General features: G+C 43.5%; 1 protein-coding gene across 1 annotated transcript in view; it reads right to left on the reverse strand.

The window, feature by feature from the left end:
• The window catches only part of KCTD1 (potassium channel tetramerization domain containing 1), a 35084-nt gene extending 20533 nt beyond the window's left edge, over nt 1–14551 (reverse strand). The window contains exons 1-2 of the mRNA XM_035903008.1: nt 14537–14551; nt 13887–14065 (exon numbers count right to left, since the gene is read on the reverse strand). Coding sequence (XP_035758901.1) covers nt 13887–14065; nt 14537–14551 — 194 coding nt within the window. The remainder of the gene's footprint in view (nt 1–13886; nt 14066–14536) is intronic.
• Nucleotides 14552–15960: the final 1409 nt, after the last annotated feature.

The following is a 15960-nucleotide window of genomic DNA, read 5'->3' on the forward strand; positions in this document are numbered from 1 at the left end:
CCGGAGAGGGAAAGTGGAAAAATCCCCCCAAAAAAAAAAAAAAAAAAAAAAAAAAAAATCACAGGAGGCAAAATGGCCCCAGGTGCTCACTTGTGAAGCAGAAGGCAGAACCTGCTGCTGAGCACCAGCTTTGTGGTGGGTTTTGACAGGAGGGAGAAGGCACCTGAGGTCAGGTTGGGCTTTGTGATATTACCACTGATATTGCAGCAACGCAGTCAATAGAAAAGCAGCAAGAGGACTGAGGTTTGCTTGCAGCTGCCCCCTCTCAGATCCTTGCTCCAAGCTCTGCTGCGCCCACAAGCCCCACTCCATCCCTGCATCCAGCAGCCCACCTGGAGCTCCAGCCACAGTGGGCAGCAGCACAAGCACACAAGTGATCTTTGCCACCTCTAATTGCCACCAGCCGATGCCTACCTGCTTTGATGTGAAAAGGTCTCTGGCAGGGATACACCCGGGGATTTACACTGCTGTAGAAAAGGAAGGAGTCCTGCCACATCCACGCTGGCAGTGCAAAGGTAGTTAGTGGCAGCTTTGCAGGGATCGGTGGGAAGCATCGACTGAGACTTGAGCCTCAGGACAGACTGTCAAAAGGAAGGGGTATCTCTCCACTGTGCTTCAAGGGCTATTTGGATCTTTGTGGAAAATCCTCTGCTAAACAATACCGAGGGGGGGGTACAGAAACATCCAGTGAATGACTGCGGACAGCAGCTCAGGCTTCTTTGCAGGATCAAAGACAAGGCATGTTTGCTGCTTAGAGTCTGCGAACATGGGCAAAATTAAATTCCACATCTAATTTTGGGAGCACATTGCTGGCTTATTATCTATTATCACCGGACACTTAGACAAGACAAAGAAGTGGTTTTGCCTCAGTCTCTGAAGCAGGGAAAGCTGACAGGAATGTATTCCCGACGGCTGAACCATGCGGAGTCACTTTGTACCAGGGGGATGGACTCTCCCCAGCCCCGGCCGCCCTCCCAGCCTGCTCCCTCACCGCCTTGCTGCCATGAGTGCTGTGTTACTACAGCAGAATGCTGCTAGGACAGCGACGAGGAAAATAAACTCCCTCTGCCATAATGGATGTGCCCTCATTTCAGATGTGCATTTAGTCAGCAACGTGCTACAACAAACTTGACCTTTACCGGGACTAGATTTCACTGACCCTGTTTTTTTTCAGGACCTCACCCTAATCATTTTGTTCTGTCTGCAGCCTCTGCAATTTCCAGCTGACACAGCTTTCACCACCCCTCACCTTTCCCAGCGGAAGCTCCCTGCAAAGAAGAATATCCAGGCACGCAAGGCCAAGGGAGAGAGTCCTTCCTGCGGTCCTTCATAGCCACCAAAAGGGCCCTTGGAAGAAACTCCTAGAGGAGCTGCAGCCAAGGTGTCCCGATTGGGAACAGCCCGGCATGCCCCAGCAGAGCTTCTGTAGGCTCAGGGACAGGTATGGAAAACAACGTGGCATTTACCTTCTTTGAATGAGAACTGCGCTACCAGCTTTATGCTTTTTGCATGGTACAGAAGTCTGTTATATGTTCTTCATCACTCCCAGGACCTTTCACGTTTATCATGTTTTCAGGACTTCATTAATAAAGAGAAGGAAGGAGGACTCACACCTCTGTTTTCCCTACTTAGCATTTTAAGAGGAAATAAAGTGACCCACACAGAAGCAAAGTCAATCAAAAGCCTCAGCCATACCAGCTGTCTCTGTTTTCAAACCAATGCTTTGTGCCTTGTAATGATACCAGGCAAGCAGTGACTTCCAACAGCATCCTTTTCACCCTTCCTTTTGTTGAGCCTACCGAAGACAGAAGCATGAAACACACCCGGCTAGGGCTTTTATTTCTACTTCCCAAGCAGGGAATTAAACACTCACCTGGAACCAGACCTCTGCGGTCCAGAGAGCAGCATCCATTCACTTTCGGAGAGCTACACCATTAATCCAAAGCGGAAGCGGGAAAGTGCAATTGTAGCTCTGCTGATGAGTTTATCGGGGTTAGCTGCTAAGCAAGAAAAGGTCGGTATGAAAGGCATTGCCCAAGGCCCAGCTTTATGAGACAACAATATTAGAAGCTGGGAAAATGAGAATGCCTGATAAAAAGTGGAGCCTCCAAATAGGCTTTAGCTACAGAAAAGCAGCAGTTTTTCCTCCTCTCCCTTTCCCATGAGTTAGGTCTTCCACAAGGGAAACACAAGCAAGGAAGCATCTTTCCTGCCACCATTCCCCCAGCTTCCATCTTCCTAGAGTAACATTCACCACCACTTCCCTCCTCATATATCTCCTTTGCACCAAAAATATGGACGCTGTCACAGATTTTCCTGTGCAGCAGCCTGCTGGAGCCAACGTGACTCCCTACAGCATTACCGCAGCGGGGCTGGAAACTGCCGCGAGCAGGGCTATGGCACAACACCTTCATCAGGTTTTGGAAGGCCAGAGGGAAGATTAGCATTCAGGGGAGCTTATTCACAGGAGAAGCTAATAAAGTAAAATTAAACCTTAATATTCTAAAGAGGATGAGGACATTGTTTTTGAGAACGTTAGCAAGACATGAGAAAAACCTATTTACAAGTTGGACGCTTGGCATATAAGGGAGCCAGTCATGATGGGCAGCAAAAAGTTTGGAAAACCTAGAAGAGGAAAATAAATACAGCCTATGTGTTTGGAAAGTATACATGCTAACTGTCTGCTTGTCATATGCTTGATGGTGACTCCAGTCACATGCAGCTGTACCCCACAGCACTTGGAGAACAAGCAAATCATCCTACTGTTTCAAACAGACCATGAGCAGTTTCATGTGACGAGCTCCAAGTATAAATTAAAGAAATACATTTTTCTAAAACTCAAAAATTATACTGCCAGTAAACTAGAATTCGATAGCAAAAGTGAATAAACGAGCTTTTGAGGCTGGAGAAATTACCATCATGGTGTTATCTAATCTCTTCCCGGAAGTCAAGAATTATGACTAAACCCTTCCAACAGAGATATAGCCTGAAATTCTATGTCCGAAGTATGTCCAATTGCATTTGGCAACCCTTACTCAAGAGAGAGGCTGAATATAACTGTATGAATATTCGAAGTGCTTCATTATTCATGTAGGAAGGCTAGGTAAAAAGTGTTTTGTAGTCCCAAGACACTGGAGGGTGTGCGTTATTGGGTAATAACCAATTAGGAATGTTGACAGCGCTCTGCCTTTAGGATCACCCTGGCCAGCAAAGCACCTGGGTGTATGTTGTTGTGCAAAGGCACACACCCACTGCCTACTGCTCAGTTTATTTAAGCAAACCTTTCACCAGAGGAAATGGAGGACACCCCAAAGGATGTGCGTTTGACAACTCAGCTGCATTCAAAAATACTGCTTCTTCATTCTTCCCTTTGCTCGCCAAAAAATTCATTTTTTTCAAATAGCGCTTCTGAATTATTGATACCACTGGTTACTGGAAACAAATCTGATTTCTTCTTTGTTTTATTGCGTATAATCTGCCAAAGAGCAACATCATTCTTACTTGCAGTAAGGAAACACCGAGAGCAAAAGATCAGCTCCTAACCACATAATCTGGTAAAACACACCACTATGGTATTAAGTACATACTGCAAACTCAGAACAACAGAAATCAAAGATCTTCCTTTCACATTAGTCTAAGAAAAACATACGAACCAGTAGTACAAGCATGCAAAAGATTTAAAAAACTTCAGTATTTAAAAAATAACAGTTCTGACACTTGCTCACAAGAACCCGAAATTCAGCACCAATTCAGCTCATGATAGAGCAGTCCAATCCTTTCACTGCCTCCTAAAGCCTGGCTAGAACACATCAATGGTACAAACACTCATTTTTCTTTCCTCCCTTATTTTCTTTATCATTGTAATGAAAAAAAAATAAATCTGAAAGTTTGTATTCTGATAGAAAGCAAAGCAATTTTGTACGAGATGCCCAACAGGGCTTTCACAACTAAAAAAGAAACATTCAAAACTTTTCCTGAATGATTTGCTTGTTTCAAACATGTAAAATATGAATTCAATTTGTTATGAGGAGGAACATAGCGGTTTTTCTGCAGCACTCATTTTCTGGCTTGTATCCTACTTAGTCTGTCCTGTGGCACTGAGAGAACTGCAGCATTTTCTCCGAATTCCCCCGCTTGCCACCTCACCCTCTCCCCCATGTATCACAGACGATGATGTTTTGATGAAGCATCGCGCGCGGGCCCTCAAGATAATGGATTCAATGGGATACACTTAAAAGATCATTTTTCTCTTTCGTATTGACTGCTTGTGCTGCTTTAAGACAGGAAGGGCTTTCATTTTTTATGTAAGCTGTAAGACCCCAAGGGCCCTCTAAACTGTTTAAGACAGATCAATTTTCAGATAGGTAGAAGGGGCTCAGCAGACCTCCACGGCTCGGAACACCTTCTTCCCCTCGGATCGCTGACAAGTTTGGGTGAACCTAAAACCAGCTCCCAGCAGAGCCACTCTCTGGCCGGGCAGCGCTTCCTACTGTTTAGGATTTGTGGTTAGCATTTGCACAGAACTATAATTTATAACGTGCATATAGGGAAGAAAATAAGGAAAAAAAAAGAAGTTTCACAGAAGCACAATAATCACTGCTGCTGATGGAGATAAACAGCAATAGAGCTGCTAAGCAAAGCAGTTCTTGGCACTGGTGTAGCGGCAGGAAACCATTACCCCGTGACGAGGGTTTAATACACTGACATTGTTGCAATTACATCCAGGCAACCTAACAAAACAAATTCATTGTATGGCAGAAAATATTTCCAATTCAACATTGCAACATTTATTTTTTAATTACAGCACAAAGATGACTTTTGGGGTGTGGAAGGACGTGATCCATCATTTGCTCTGAAGTGACACACTGATGGCAAATGCTGTGTATTATAACTTTCTATGCCACAATAAGTAACTACAAGCAATTTCTTAGGCAAGGAATGCAAAGGGGTTGGGTGTGGCCCTGGGAGATGCTGCTTATCCCTCCATCTCCCTCCCTGCCAGCGGGAGCCGAAGGCAAGCCGCGCGTTGCTGCACCGGGACTTCAGCCACTCCTCCCCTGCTTCACGTGTGTGTCACACAGCTCGGGACAGCTCTCCACCTGCAACACGCCTTACGCGAAAAGAGTTTTTACCGTTCAAATGTGGCCCGCGCGAGAACACAAATACCATTTTTAATTAAAAGGGAGGGTATTTTAATAGGTCACTTAAAGGACAATTATGCCTACCATTTGACTGACAGGCATGTCACTTTTTAACATGAAAACCCCACGGGGGCTTAAGTGGTGGAATTAATCTTTTTCTTTATAAATTGATGAACTACTGAAGTATACCCCATTGCACTTAATACCGCTATGCTCAACCACCTCATCGTATGAGCAAACCCCCTGTAATCTTTCTATTACTTTCACCTTTTTAATCCTTCACAAACAGAAAGTTAATTCATGGAAACTGAATTGCCAGTGTTGCTCTCCTTCACCGAGTGCCCGTTCTGCAAAATGCAGCGGTGTGTAGAAATACAAAAGATAGGTCTTCAGTAATTAGCTTGGGTACCAGCCGCGGCACAGCTGAGTTAGCTGGAAGCAGGATAAACGAGTCCAGGTGGAGCGCTGCGCTATATTGCTTTGAGCATCTGAGCTAGGCCAAGTGTCTACACACATGGCACAGCACAGTGGAAGGACTGGGTGGGAAGGTGACTGTGAGACCACTGCTTTCCTAAAGGCACGCCCCTACAAAGCATGCCACAAGACGTAGCTACAAGCTTAAATACTTTCAAACTGTTGCAGGAGCCCTTGGGTTCTCTGAAGCAGGCAGAAAGTGCCTTCAAAGTGCCTAGAAAATTGTCCAAATGAGATGTAGAAACAACTGTGCTGGAAGAGCCCTACAGATCCAAGCTAACATACACATCACAGTTGGAAATAGTTTTTTTATTACTGATTCAAAAACTCAATGAGAGATCACTATCAATGGGTCTCAGAGCATCCTTCCAACTGATGTCACTAAGCGTGAAAGCATCATCTGCGATACCTGTAAAATATTCTGGCTGCTTAACTACTCAAAGAAAGCTCACCATTAACAGGAGCCAGAAAACCAAGGATGCGTGGGGAGAAAGGACAAGCAAGCAACGTGCCTTGATCTGGTCAGGTAAAGATCACTTGTGACCTTTGTGAGCTCTGACTCCTTCCAACAGAGACAGAAAAGTGTAGATGAAAAAGAAATTAAGACAAAGCAGCAAGGGAATTCAGATGATAGAATCAGGGTCGATACTCAGAGCAGAATGGGGACAGAAAAAAAGACATTGAAGGGCAGGAGTCAGAGATAGCAACATCCTGAGAGCTGTAGACTAAGGGGGAAGAATGACTGAGAACAAATGATGAAGGAGAAATAAAGCTTGCCAGGTGACAGTTGCCTTGTTATGACAAGACCACATTTGAATAAACAGCAAACTAGTTAAGTTAGAGGACAGGTCCACGTAACAGGAGCTGGTGACATTCCCCTGGCCAACACAGCATTTATACGTTATTTGCATTAAAACGAGTGCAGATAACCATTGGGTCCTGAGCAGTTTTCACCATTCCCTGGGCAACCTTTGCAAGTACATCCCCAAATGACAAACAGACTTGCAACCCAGCCAGAAGGTTGATCATTACCAGAAAGAAGTAAGCCAGAAATTGGAATCTATATCCTAAAGCTCCAAACACACCCAAGAGGTGGCCGGGTGTTGACGGTAAAACTGGAAGCCAAATGTTTACTTCTGCAATTACATACTAAATACCAATTTGCTTAGCAACTACATTGCAACTTATGAAAGACCAATGAAGTACAAACAGCTCATGTGGGAGTAGGATGAGAACCTAGTACTAATATACAGAGGTTCCTGTGTGCAAGGACTGAGTACAGCAGAAGGCAAGACAGACGACAACCTCAAGACTATGGTTCAAACCTGGACTCTATCAGAAACGACCGATAAGCAGAATACTTCAGTGCCACCTCAGTTTCTAATGGGCTTTTCCTTATCAGACGAGCAAGACCCATAGACTCAGAACTCCCTTTCTCCTTCCTGAGCATTTTTCTTGGTCAGTTAGAATGAGAAGTACTGCTTGGGTGCCTTCAGCCTGGTTTATGAAGCCATGCTACTGGGTAGAAAAGTGCAAACACTACAACAACAAAACTGTTCCTCACTGACAAATTTCCATCCTCAGAGTCGATATCAAGCAACCTTTGCAATGAAAGGATGTCTCAGAGCACAGACCCTTCAACTAATTATTGACAATCTCTCCTCTCCCTGACTGACAGGGTGATCCAACCCATACAACATCACACAAGCCTACTGGGAAAGGGATCTGCGAGCCACGCTGACAACATGGATACGGATTTTTTCCTTTCCCCTCAACAAAAATGTTTGTTACTCCAGAGGACTACTAGCCTCAGAAATAAGGAGCTGAAGCCTTTAGCTTTATAACAGTCCTGAATGTAGAAAGTTTATTCCCCTGAATATTTCCATCCACACTGTCATGGCCATGCAGCCACTGTGCATGGCATGAACCCCTGCGATACAGTCTGCACATCTACTTTCTCCGGGTCTGCAAAGAGTACTCTAGCAACCCACTGTCTTGATTCTGCTGTCATTTTACACATTTGAGTGCAATGTAGAAAAAAGTAGAATGTAGAGAAAAGTAGAAACCACTGCTTTTTATCCTCCAAATAAATAATACACAAACCCACTTTTACTGACACTAAAACAGGAAGACATCAATTCCACGGCCTCGTTCAGTGATGACTCACCACCAGTTACTTCTGACCACACGATGTGAGAACCTGCTAATCTGATCGTGCTATTTCTTTCACCTAGTCACCAGCCACAAGCAACAGCAACGACTTGCTGACCTTGCAAGGTAGACATACTACAGGACTAAGATGCAGAAAGTACTCACTTCTACTGAGGTGACAGTGATGACTGACCTGTGGTGATCATTAATTGAGGCAAAATAAGGTCAATATATACCTTGAGTTCAATATACGCACCTAAAGATATAATTAATCTTGATTCAGCTGGGACCAGAAAATACCCTCCTTGAGCTCTTTATTGACAGATGTGTGTTAGAAAAGATTTCTCTTTACAACATCAGTTGTGTAAATTCTCTGAAATAGGCATAAGGTACACTACCATTCACAGTTCTGTTCCTGTTTCCCACACCCCCAGGTTTGTATATGGGGTTACACCAACCAGAACCACCATACTGCCTAACTGTACTGAGAGTCTGGTCCTCCTGAATCAACATTTCACATCATCAACTGTTTCTATCTCAGTCACTGGCATCTATAAATATTTATGCTTAGAGATAGTCATCTTTTACACTTTCAATCATCATCCCAAAGCATTTTACAAATTGCTTTTTTGTTAACCTTGGTAGGAAGCAACCAAAGCTCAAAGTTAAATCAGTTATCTTGGGTCACAGAACGGGTCAGTGAGAGAGTCTATGTATTTCCCTATCACAAGCCCTCCCTCCCCCTTGCCACAAGACCATGCAGCAATCGAATGATGAAATATAAAAGGTGAGTAACTAGATGAGCAAGCCAGGATAGGTAACAAAGATCAAACTGAGCCTCTGCCAGCTTCTTCTGCCTATTCCCCCCTGCCGGGAATGTTACAAAATAGTAAAAAACTGCGACCCGGACCACTCATGCAAACACTGAGTGTATAGCAATATTGGAAACTCTCAGAGAAGCTTGCCCTTTACAACTTGCAACACAATGTTTGTTCTCAAAAAGTGCAAGCCTGCTGTAGTCTTTAAATAACCATGACAATAGAGTAGTTAAGAACCACCACCACCTCACTGGGCTTTAATGTTTCTACTCTAGAAAGATCACCAAATACCTCCACAGATAGAGATGCACTTTTCAGGAAGATGAATTCAAATAAGGACAGTGGAAATAAAGATGTAATAACACCCATTCTGTTAGTATTTGCTTAAAAAAAAAAAATCCGCAAATGCTTATTAGTGCGAAAACTTTGCGTTTATTTCTTTAAACAATTAGCATGACATGGCAGCAGTTTGAGAGGTACTACCCAAGGCGCGTAGGAAACGTGACAGGGCTGCTCTTGTGGAGACATTACAGAGGGAGTCCTACACAAAGCGCCCAACACCCCCACCACAACAGACCTCCTTCCAAACCACAAGTCTCCAGCATTGTGTCGCAACCTGCAGAACTTTGAACCAAGGGCCACGTTGGTGTCTTATTTTGGAACTGGGCACACTCTACAGACAACAGAAAGTGCCAAAGCTCTGAAACAGGTTAACAGTGCTAACCTGCCTAATTCATAGCATGTCCTTGGAGGTCCACCAAGGCTTGCTCATAAACTGTCAAAAAAGGCCAAGGACAGTCTGGGCATTCTCCTAAGTAATTCTGTGCTCTTGATGCAAAAGAAACCCTTAGCAACCAAAAAAATGCCAGTGTCCTAACTGGATCCAAGTGTGTGAAATTTAATTTCCCTGAGGGCTGAGAGTGAAGATTGGGTAAGAAAACTAGGGCACGAATGGATTGGTTCATACGAAAACCTGAAACAGCCCCAGGCAGAAATTTGGAAGTATTGTGAAATACCGTATAAGAAGAATCCATCTTCATATGCAGGGAGTAACTCAAGATGGGAGATGTAGCAGCTCAAACAGATACCCCAAAAGGCTCTACAAAGAAATATATACAAGGTTTTTAATGAAATCTTCCCATTCTACAGTGGGAATACAGGATGAGGCAATCCAATGCCAGGGTGTTATGCAAATATTTGCACCAGATGACTTGGACAGAACAAATTAAAAGTCCAGGTGCTTTGAACCTATAAGAGACACAACACTGCTGATATTGCTGATATCAGACAACTGATACTTACACGATCAAAGTTAAACATCTTCCCATTTAGTTCTGATAGTCAGTTGAAGCTCTCTTAGCCTGGTGCACAATAACTTTTGGTAGATACTGTACAGACAGCATTAAGGCTGAGAGATGTAGGAATGCTGACTCCAAGCAAAGCGTTCAATCCTACTGCAAGATAGCGCACTGGAAGAAGGACAGTAGGCTGCTCAGGTTCAAAAAGCAGAACCAACAGGCCTGTACTTCCTCTACTTATAATCATAAATCCTAAAACCTCAACCCATTTTCCACAGACTCTTTGGTGACCATAGGAAACAACGGGACAGCATGCATGTGCCTCAGCTCTCAGGGAAGAAAGGCTCCTTTAGAAGACCTTCTCGTCTTGAATTCATCTTCCCTGGAAGAAAAAATCTGAAGCTTTTTCTGGGTGGTGAAAAGCAGACTTTTTTTTTTTAAAAAAAAATCTTCATTTGCAAAACCAAAATAATAAAAAGATTTAGTGCACCCAAATCTTTAATAGATAACTTTGTGCTGCCAGGTATCATCTTGCAGATCTGGTAACTTAAATTAAACCAAAGGTTGTTAAGAAGAGGAGGGCATGATCAAGTTCAAACCAGAACAAATTCCAAAACCACAAAACTCCTTGCAGAATAGAAACAATTTGTTTGGTCGGTTCACATGGGCATAGGAATAACTATCGGTTGACAACTGAGAAACAGGAGGAACAGTCTGTGCATGGGTGAATGCATTGAGGTCTATGGTCTTGGTGGAGAGAGCTGCACAAAAGGACACCTGCCCCCTCCTCAGGCATTTAAAGAAAATTACCATTTCTTTCAGCAGACTGACCTTACATTAGGTCTTCTTGGTAGATACACTGATTCAAATTGCCTTTTCTTGAAGCCTAAATCTGGCAAATTGTATTAGTTAGCTGCAAGAGATCATATCTGAGGCACGGTCTCACTGGTGGCTTGGGAGAACTGTTGATGAGATAAAATAATCACATGGGATCTTCCTTATGAAAAGAGCAGGTTCCCCCTGGTCTGGAATATAACTGGGCTCCTTTGAATTCTATACTGCTGGAGTTTTTTAAAGGAATTTTGGGTTGTTGTTTTTAGCATTATTTCAGCTTCGGAATTTAAAATTCTAGGACTACTCGATTCAAACCATCTATTTGATAAGCTGCTTGTCTGTTGGACTGCTTCACTGTGTCAGCCTTTGGCCAAAACATACATAGGCTCCGATTCCCTGGGCTCTTCAATCACAACAGCATTTGAGAGAAGTCCTCAGTGGTCTTCCCATAGCAAAGGGCAGGGACTTGGCATCAGTAGCAAGATGCTTTTATAGTCTCACCTGGGTTTTTTGGAGGAAGGAATGGATACTTGTCAGTAGGCATTTTACATATCAAGTCACAAACAGTTTGGGAGATCTAACAAAAGAATTGTGGAAAATGATCCCTGCAAGCTACAAGCCTTTACCCGATATCATTTAAGGAACCTTTTTTTAAAGTACTCTTTCCAATTCCTACTCTGCTGTCCAAGAAGGAGAAAATAGAGAGGCACGAGATGAGATGCTACTGAACCCCAAATGAGAAAGAAGAGTCTCCTGCACACCAGCGACTCCAAAGCTGCTGCTTTGGCAGAAAGATTCATTTTAGGCTTCTGGCCCTTAGACTACATGTAATAGGAGTCAGAAGCCTAATGACTTTCATGTCTCAACCTGTTAGATGCTAGAGCCTGCAACCTATGCCTTGACTCATCCCTGGAGCAGTGCTCTTTCAGGCAAGATAATCAAGACCTTATTTTTCACAGACAATACTTCATGTGACAGTAAGCCTCAGGAGGCTTCAACTCACCCACAGATATCTATGAGACCCTGCCTTAGTTTTGACCTCATTCACACACATGATATTGGTGGAAAAAGAAAACATGCAAGCAGTGTTGACCAAAACCTTGGATTAGCTAACACTAACAAAGTTAGACTGTAGATACAGACTAACCGGATCAGGCTCCAAGGAACAATTTGTATTAAGGTCCAAATATTTCTGGATAATTTGTACCCAGCACTCACCATATACATATATACACACACACAACCCCCCCCACTGGAAAAAAAGTTACGGTAAAATCTCACAAACAAAAACCAAACTACTATATCATGATTGCCAGCTTATTGCTTCATGCCATTGTCCTGACATCCAAACGGGTTTAGTAATTGCCCTTTTGAAGCTGCTAATGTTAAAAAAAAATATCTCAAGTTCTGGAAGTGGCTGGGAATTCCAGGTTCTAATAGCTACGCTGCAAATATTCACTCATCAAGGGGTTCAAAAGACACTTACTGTCAGAAGTGAAACACAAATGCATGTCAGAACGACTTGAAACAGAATGACTACAACTCACAATTTGGGTTTTCTTTAAATATGTTTGAAGAGCTTTAAACTGTTTAATTTATTAAACAGACTTTGATACTACAGGCATAGCTTCCACTTTCAGTTGAGCCATTGTAGCACTTGAACGCAGAATACATTAAGCTTAAATTCCACTGCCACCATACACACTCATGAAAGCCATTTTAGGGTTTCTTCACTTAAAAAAAGTAATATGCTGTCCTGGTGAATTTGACAGGGAAACAGAAGCTGCACGTATTAATAGCAAAAGCCTCTCATACAGCACGCACAAGTTTCAGACGCCATCACTGCTCCAACTACTGAAAAGAACGCTAAGTAATCACAACTCCTAGAAGCTGAACACAAGCAGGTCCTAAAAGAAAGTTTCCTCAAAACGACAGATTTGGCTTTTGAAGAACAGTTCAAGTTTTTCCAGAGATTGCTTCAATCTCCCCTGGCAGGTCTGTGCTTTAGCATGGCTTCTACTACTTCCCTCTGCCTGGCTTTCCTTGAAGAGGTTGTCATAAGAAAGTGCACGTGCCCCGCTGTTTCTCTTTCATACACCTTTATTTACTGCTCTCCACCTCTGGCACTGTCAGAAGCGCTACTCCAGTTCCACCTAAAACCACCTAGGCAAGGCTGCAGAGGCAGCAGTACCAGTAAAACCCATGCTTACAACAAAATCTCATGCCACGAAGTGTGCCTTGTACCATTTGGAAAGGCAAGCCAGAGTTGCAGGATCGAGAAACTCAGAAAACTCCCCCCTCAAATGCTGGAAAGACCACGAAGGTAACACCACCTTCCCTCTAGAGCAGGACCGGGCAGTGAAGGGCAAGGTATACATAATACTGTGGACACGATCAACACCTGTGGACCGATAACCGACTCTTAGAATTACAGTATCACTACAGCGTTTACCTGCCATCACCACCACGTAACATCCACACACACTGTGTTCAGTGCACTGTTCTTTTCTTGGATCTGCACTCTTATTTCATCTGCTCTACATACACCACTTGCTCATGCATGCAGACGTTTTCTAACCGCTTAATACCAGTAAGCTACCAGAGCCACAAATGTTTCATTTAGAAGGTACGTGAGAGTTAAGAGTCTAATTATTTGAAAAGTCCTAAGATTCTATAAAAAGCATTCAGTCGATGCTGTCCTATATTTTGTTACATGCAGCCTTGCCATTACCTCGAGTGACACATCCGAGATTACACGTTGACACTACAGGCGAGCGGTTACTGCTCCAAAAGAAACAAAACAAATACCCCGACGCCCCCACCTTTGAACTTAAATGCAGTATCGCTACGGTTTTTGAATGTAATAAACCACAGAACGGGTGCCCTGGCATAAACCCAGAATTCTAGGAGGTAGAAAGAAACTGCTCTTTACCATCAACTTCATTTTAGTGCATACACATAGGGATTTGCAGCAGTGCCGTTTGTCTGAAGCACAGTGGAGCAGGGAAAGAAAAGTCAGTCTCCAACCTCCCACGAACAAAGAAACCTAATTTAATTTTGAAACAAAAGCAGCTAAATTTATCATTCTAAGACAGCCCCAGGACATCCAAGCACGAAATGGAAGAAAAGGAGTTGCCAAAAGACATGCAGAACAAGCTTTTTAAAGTTACCTGGAATCGGGGTATTTTGTAAGCGTGGCCAAGCTGCTGGTATACATGTGCCCACCCACATCAATGTGAACTGGTGCGTTGGATTTTGTGAGCTGTGCTGGAGTGGGGATGCCTTGATTGTTCAATGGAGATGCAGGGGATCTAGTGATCAGAGGTCTTGACATATTGGGCCGACTGTCCTGTGAAGAGATAGACCCGGGTTAATGATCTCCTTAAAAACCTCACAGAAACCCACAGTCTCGAGTTAATAGCACTCTCTCATCGTCTCAGCTTATGATTTTTATCTTATTAAAGCACAGACAAATATTTGGCAGTTTTAAAAAAATCAATCCAGCTCTAAGAGTCTTAACTGGCTACGTTTCAAGTAAGTGAAGTGGGGCGAAACGCAGTGATAAAACCCACAAAGTAGAAGTCACGTTCAATAAAACAAGTTCTTCCTGAACACTGCTCGTGACAGACAACCCGTACAAAAGAAAAAAAAAAAGCTCATTCTCGTATACAAGAGTTGATAAAGGCTCTGAAAGAAAGAACTGCAGACAGAAAGACCAAGAACAATTACTATTCTCCTTAATTAAGATGATTCCGGGTAGCCTTTCTGTGCCTTCCCAAGCCCTCCATTGCTGCCGTACAGTCAGAACAGAAATACAAACCCTCAACTCCTCCATCCTGCACACTCTTCTCTCGAACTCCCAATTCACATAGCACGGAAACAGAAGCAGAAACACCTGGACTAGTCAAGTGCTCATGGACTGCAGACCACTGGACATCGACAGCCTTTGAGAAAGACATCTTCCATTTAAAAGTTATACGTATGGCGACAGATGCCCCCGCGTGCCCCGCATAGGCTGCAGGTCTGAGCGACTTTCCCCAGGCAGGCGGGCCCAAAAACAGAGACGTCCGGGTCGAGCGGAGGGTGGGGCAGGGCAGGGCGATTTGCCGGAGCCAGTAAGGCAGGCTGCCTTCAAAGTTGGGGATTAAAACAGAAACGCATTCGAGAGCGGCTTTGAGACAACCCTGCTTGCGACTTGAAGGAGAGCTCCGCTCCAGTGCGGGGTGGAATCTTATAGGGGTGCCTTGAGAACTAAAAAGCACTTGCAAATTACAAAGTTTTACATTTAAAAGGTAAGCAAAGCAGCCAGGAGTTAGATACACTTCATCACAAAACTCCCTTTGTTCTTTCGACACGTCTTTCAGCCGTGAAAGGCAATGGATTCCTTGTAAACATCTCCACAGAGCCGGGCAGCAAACCTCGCAGGAGCGGAGCACGGCCAGGAGAGCGCGTTACGGCGTATTCGGACTAGCAAAGCCCTTAGCTGCCGAAAACATCGTTTCTCCATTTTTCATGGCTGTTAAAAGATTCAAACCATAAAAGGCAACATGAGCCAGGTAAATGTCTAACTGAAGTGATTTACAGGCCAGTGTTGCACAATAAATCCAAGTAACATGTAACAAAAGGCATCTATAAACCACAAGGTACTTAACTAATTTTCTTTCATACGCAAAAGCAAGCTTAGGTCAAATACTGATAAAAACGAAGAGGATGAAGAAAAACATCTAGTGTAGACGTTGAGGGGGAGGGTTGGGTTCTCTTCTGTTTCTTTATAAGCAGAATATAAATCTGCAGAAATACCACGCTTAATCACTACAATTGCTTGAGGAGGTGCCTGCAGCGCAATGAAGACAAGTCCAGACAAAGCAAGGTACACACGCTATGCAAAACTAACGTCTGCTCTAAGTGCCATGTGGTACAACCACCACCCAAGATGCTACTGATCTGCAGTATGATGTTCAGTAAAATAATGAAGCAAAAAATTAAAAAAACAACAACTGGAAAGGTGAAAGTAAGAAGGCAAGGAGTAACACGGAACGGGGAGGGGGGAAGCACGCATTGGATGATTAGCAGGAGGAAAGCAGCAGGTGGGAGGAGGAAGGAAACATTTATTTCAGTGCTCAAAATCAGACAAAGTCTAAAAAAAAAAAAAAAATCCAAACCAAAACCCAAATTCTGTAACTTCTATGAGACAGACACTACCACCTCCCATAGCAGGATCCTCTCTGGCAGAAAAAACACAGC

The sequence above is a fragment of the Egretta garzetta genome, unplaced genomic scaffold (assembly GCF_000687185.1).
Source record: "Egretta garzetta isolate BGI_Z169 unplaced genomic scaffold, ASM68718v1 scaffold229, whole genome shotgun sequence".
NCBI classification, from domain to species: Eukaryota; Metazoa; Chordata; class Aves; order Pelecaniformes; family Ardeidae; genus Egretta; species Egretta garzetta.